The sequence below is a fragment of the Nerophis ophidion genome, linkage group LG03 (assembly GCF_033978795.1).
Source record: "Nerophis ophidion isolate RoL-2023_Sa linkage group LG03, RoL_Noph_v1.0, whole genome shotgun sequence".
NCBI lineage: Eukaryota > Metazoa > Chordata > Actinopteri > Syngnathiformes > Syngnathidae > Nerophis > Nerophis ophidion.
The window spans coordinates 42,083,349-42,087,949 of NC_084613.1; the positions used below are offsets into that span (position 1 = coordinate 42,083,349).

The 4,601-nt window shown below is 36.1% G+C and overlaps 1 protein-coding gene across 1 annotated transcript in view; it reads left to right on the plus strand.

Annotated features, from left to right (window-relative positions):
• Positions 1-2,099: 2,099 nt before the first annotated feature.
• prkcha (protein kinase C, eta, a) overlaps positions 2,100-4,601 on the plus strand; it is a 97,525-nt gene continuing 95,023 nt past the window's right edge. Inside the window, exon 1 of the mRNA XM_061895243.1 lies at positions 2,100-2,774. Within this exon, the coding sequence (XP_061751227.1) occupies positions 2,424-2,774 (351 nt within the window). The 5' untranslated portion in view covers positions 2,100-2,423. The remainder of the gene's footprint in view (positions 2,775-4,601) is intronic.

A 4,601-nucleotide genomic window follows, 5' to 3' on the forward strand; every position in this document is an offset into this window, starting at 1 on the left:
CTTTTTTTTTTCCATGCACACATCTGACTGCGACTCACTGAAAATGACACACAATCCACTTTTATGTCGCGGCCCACCAGTTGGGAACCACCGGTCAACTGTACAACAGTTACTGTAATATTTCCATGTCTGTCCAGAGTGATTGACCACTTTGCAAAAATGAAAAGGAGACGTTACAGTTTACTTCTCAGAAGATGATTCCCTGAACAGACACACAACAGTTGTTCATTTATTCTACTATTGTGGCTTTATTGTTTTGTGTATATTTTATAGTTTTGTGTATCTGAAATAGGATTAGCCACATTGCCACAAATGGAAATTAAATAATATAAAAGAACCCAGAGATGTAGGGGTGCTTTATTTTGTGTTTTACTTTTGTAGATGTTAAATTTGCAGATGATTACTGCAATACATATTTCAAAAAGATTCATTGCTCTTTCTTTTTTCTTTTACCAGTAGCAGTTTAGAAGTCTGGAGTAAAAAAGTGCACAAGTAGGTCAAATGCATTAGTTAATTTCAGGTGGTTAATCAAAGATCCAATTCAACATAATCTGATATGATTTCATAGTTTAAAGCACTATTTATGTATTTTTTTATGATAAATAAGTGCTAAAAATGTTTTGCTTGCGCGCTTTGCACGCTCACATGAATTATTTGTGCCCCAGGTGTGCCCCAGTACAGTATTAGGTCTAGTGACGCCCCCGCTGTGTGCTGCTGGTGTAAAAAATACATCTGCAAAGGCTGCGCACTTGCATACTGCCCTACATGTGCCAATTAGGGTTGAATGTTTTTTTGTGTGTTTTTTTTCATATTTTTGTATTGTACATTGTCTTCAATTGTTTACTGGAGAAAGAAAATAAATAAATTGAGTCATTGGGATAAATAAAAATGCATTCAAAACGCATATTTTTTTCCTTTCATTTTCTTAAGCTATAGAAAATTAAGTGAAGAGGAAAACTCAGTTATTCACACATTTTATGGTGAATGAAAAGTTGTTTTTTCAAGCAAGATGAAATTTGGTGTTTGAATTCAATTAAGCTGCTTATATTAGGGGTTTAGTGAAGATGGGTCATTTTGACCTGGAGAACACGGGGTGTGTACAGGAAATGAGGACAACACAAGGGTTAAGTAGTGCACTATTATTGTTTTGTTGTCATTAATTGATTAACGTGGACACTGACTTAAACAAGTTGAAAGACGTGTTACCATTTAGTGGTCAATTGTACATAATATGTACTGTACTGTGCAATATACTAATACAGTGGTTCCTCAAATGGGGGTACTTGAAGGTATGCCAAGGGGTACATGAGATTTTTTTTTAAATATTCTAAAAATAGCAACATTTCAAAAATCCTTTAAAAATATATTCATTGATTAATACTTCAACAAAATATGAATGTAAGTTCATAAACTGTGAAAAGAAATGCAACAATGCAATATTCAGTGTTGACAGCTAGATTTTTTTTGTGGACATGTTCCATAAATATTGATGTTAAAGATGTATTTTTTTGTGAAGAAATGTTTAGAATTAAATTAATAAATCCAGATGGATCTCTTACAATCCCCAAAGAGGGCACCTTAAGTTGATGATTACTTCTATGTGTAGAAGTAATGTATGATTGAATCACTTGTTTATTTTTAAACAAGTTTTTAGTTATTTTTACACCTTTTTTTCCAAATAGTTCAAGAAAGACCACTACAAATGAGCAATATTTTGCACTGTTATACACTTTAATACATCAGAAACTGATGACATAGTGCTGTATTTTAGTTCTTTATCTCTTTTTTTCAACCAAAAATGCTTTGCTCTGATTAAGGGGTACTTGAATTAAAAAAAATGTTCACAGGGGGTACATCACTGAAAAAAGGTTGAGAACCACTGTACTAATACAAGTTTCAATCAATCAATCAATCAATCAATCAATCAATCAATCAATCAATCAATCAATCAATCAATCAATCAATCAATCGATCAGTTTCAATCAGTCAGGTGTCTGTTGAGAGCAGTCGCTAGATGGCAGTGTAATGCATACAAGTCGCCATGACAGGCCAGGTTGCTGCATTGTGGGTATTGTAGTTCTACTCCTGTCGTCATCATACAGTACTGTCACCCCGCATTCAGACATGTGACCAGACAAACCCGCAGTGGCAGGTTGTTTATTTCAATTGTCAAGTTATGCGGAACTTGTAAGTCTTGGTCGCCGCGTGTTCTTTGTGGCTTCCTCTCGGCCCCACATTGAGTCTCTTCAGAGAAGAAGGCGGATGTTGAAGTAAGTGTCTCAAGTTGTGTCGCCAGACCGCCACAAGTGCAGTCAGCATCAAAGCGGTTGCATTTTTGGACATTCTTTAATATATATATATATATATATATATATATATTTTTTTTTATTAGTTTGACTTTTATGGTCAGTCTTTGACAAGACATGAAGTTTAACGGCCATATTAACCTGCGAATCGGAGAAGCCGTGGGCCTAAAACCGACCACTTTTTCCCGGCGCCACTCTTTGGTTTTCTTGAAGAACCCCGCGGCCTTGGACCCTTACATTGTCCTCAAGGTGGACAACATCAAAGTGGGACAGACTCTTACCAAACAGAAAACCGCCACGCCAACCTACAACGAGGACTTTGCCTTCATAGTGCGAGACGGTCGACACATCGAGGTGACCGTCTTCAACGACACCCCCATCGGGTATGATGACTTCGTGGCCAATTGCACCATCTACTTCCGAGACCTCACCAGGAACTCCAACTCGGAGGAGTTCTTCGAGGAATGGGTGAGTACAATTACTGTGCATTTCTCACATTATTTGTACGAATGTTGACATTGATGTATGCAATTATGTAGACAGCAATGTCCAAAGTGTGGCCCAGGGGCCATTGGTGTCCCACACTTTGATTTGTGGGCAGCACGTTGGTACAGGGGTTAGTACATCCATCCATTCATCCATTTTCTACCGCTTATTCCCTTTCGGGGTGGCGGGGGGCGCTGGGGCCTATCTCAGCTAAAATCAGGCGGAAGGCGGTGTACACCCTGGACAAGTCGCCAACTCATCGCAGGGCCAACACAGACAGACAGACAACATTCACACTCACATTCACACACTAAGGCCACGCAGTCACGGGGAGAACATGCAAACTCCACACAGAAAGATCCTCAGCCTGGAATTGAACCCAGGATTGAACTCAGGACCTTCGTATTGTGAGGCAGACGCACTAACCCCTCTGCCAACATGTGGCTCGCAATACGAAGGTCCTGATTTCAATCCTGGGTTCGGGATCTTTCTGTGTGGACTTTGCACGTTCTCCCTGTGACTGCGTGGGTTCCCTCCGGCTTCCTCTCACCTCCAAAAACATGCACCTGGCAACACTAAATTGTCCCTAGTGCAGGGGTCACCAACGCGGTGCCCGTGGACACCAGGTAGCCCGTAAAGAACAGATGAGTACACTCATCTGGCCTTGGCCTGTTCTAAAACAAGCTCAAATAGCAGCACTTACCAATGAGGTGCCTCTATTTTTTATTTTATTTTATTTATTGACTAGCAAGCTGGTCTCGCCTTGCTCGACATTTTTAATTCTAAGAGCGACAAAACTCAAATAGAATTTGAAAATCCAAGAAAATATTTTAAAGACTTGGTCTTTACTTGTTTAAATAAATTCATGTATTTTTTTTACTTTGCTTCTTATAACTTTCAGAAAGATAATTTTAGAGAAAAAATACAACCTTAAAATTGATTTTAGGATTTTTAAACACATACCTTTTTTACCTTTTTAAATTCCTTGCTCTTCTTTCCTGACAATTTAAATCAATGTTCAAATTTTTTTTTTTATTGTAAAAATAATGAATACATTTTAATTTTATTCTTCATTTTAGCTTCTGTTTTTTCGACAAAGAATATTTGTGAAATATTTCTTCAAACTTATTATGATTAAAATTAAAAAAAAATTATTCTGGCAAATCTAGAAAATCTGTAAAATCAAATTTAAATCTTATTTCAAAGTCTTTTGAATTACTTTTAAAATTTTTGTCCTGGAAAATCTAGAAGAAATAATGATTTGTCTTTGTTCGAAATATAGCTTGGTCCAATTTGTTATATAATATAACAAAATGCAGATTGGATTTTACCTATTTAAAACATGTCATCGAAATTATAAAATTTATCTGAATCAGGAAAAATTACTCATGATGTTCCATATATACTTTTTTTTAAGTTTTTCAAAAAGATTCGAATTAGCTAGTTTTTCTCTTCATTTTTTTGGGTTGAATTTCTAATTTTAAAGAGTCGAAACTGAAGATAAACTATGTTTCAAAATTTAATTTTCATTTTTTTCGTGTTTTCTCCTCTTTTAAACCGTTCAATTAGGTGTTTTTGTCATCATTTATTCTCTACAAAAAAACCTTCTGTAAAAGGAAAAAAAATGTACGACGGAATGACAGACAGAAATACCCATTTTTAAAAAAAATATATATAGATTTATTTATAAAAGATAAATTGAGCTATTTGGCTATTTCTGGCAATTTATTTAAGTGTGTATCAAACTGGTAGCCCTTCGCATTAATCAGTACCCAAGAAGTAGCTCTTGGTTTCAAAAAGGTTGGTGAC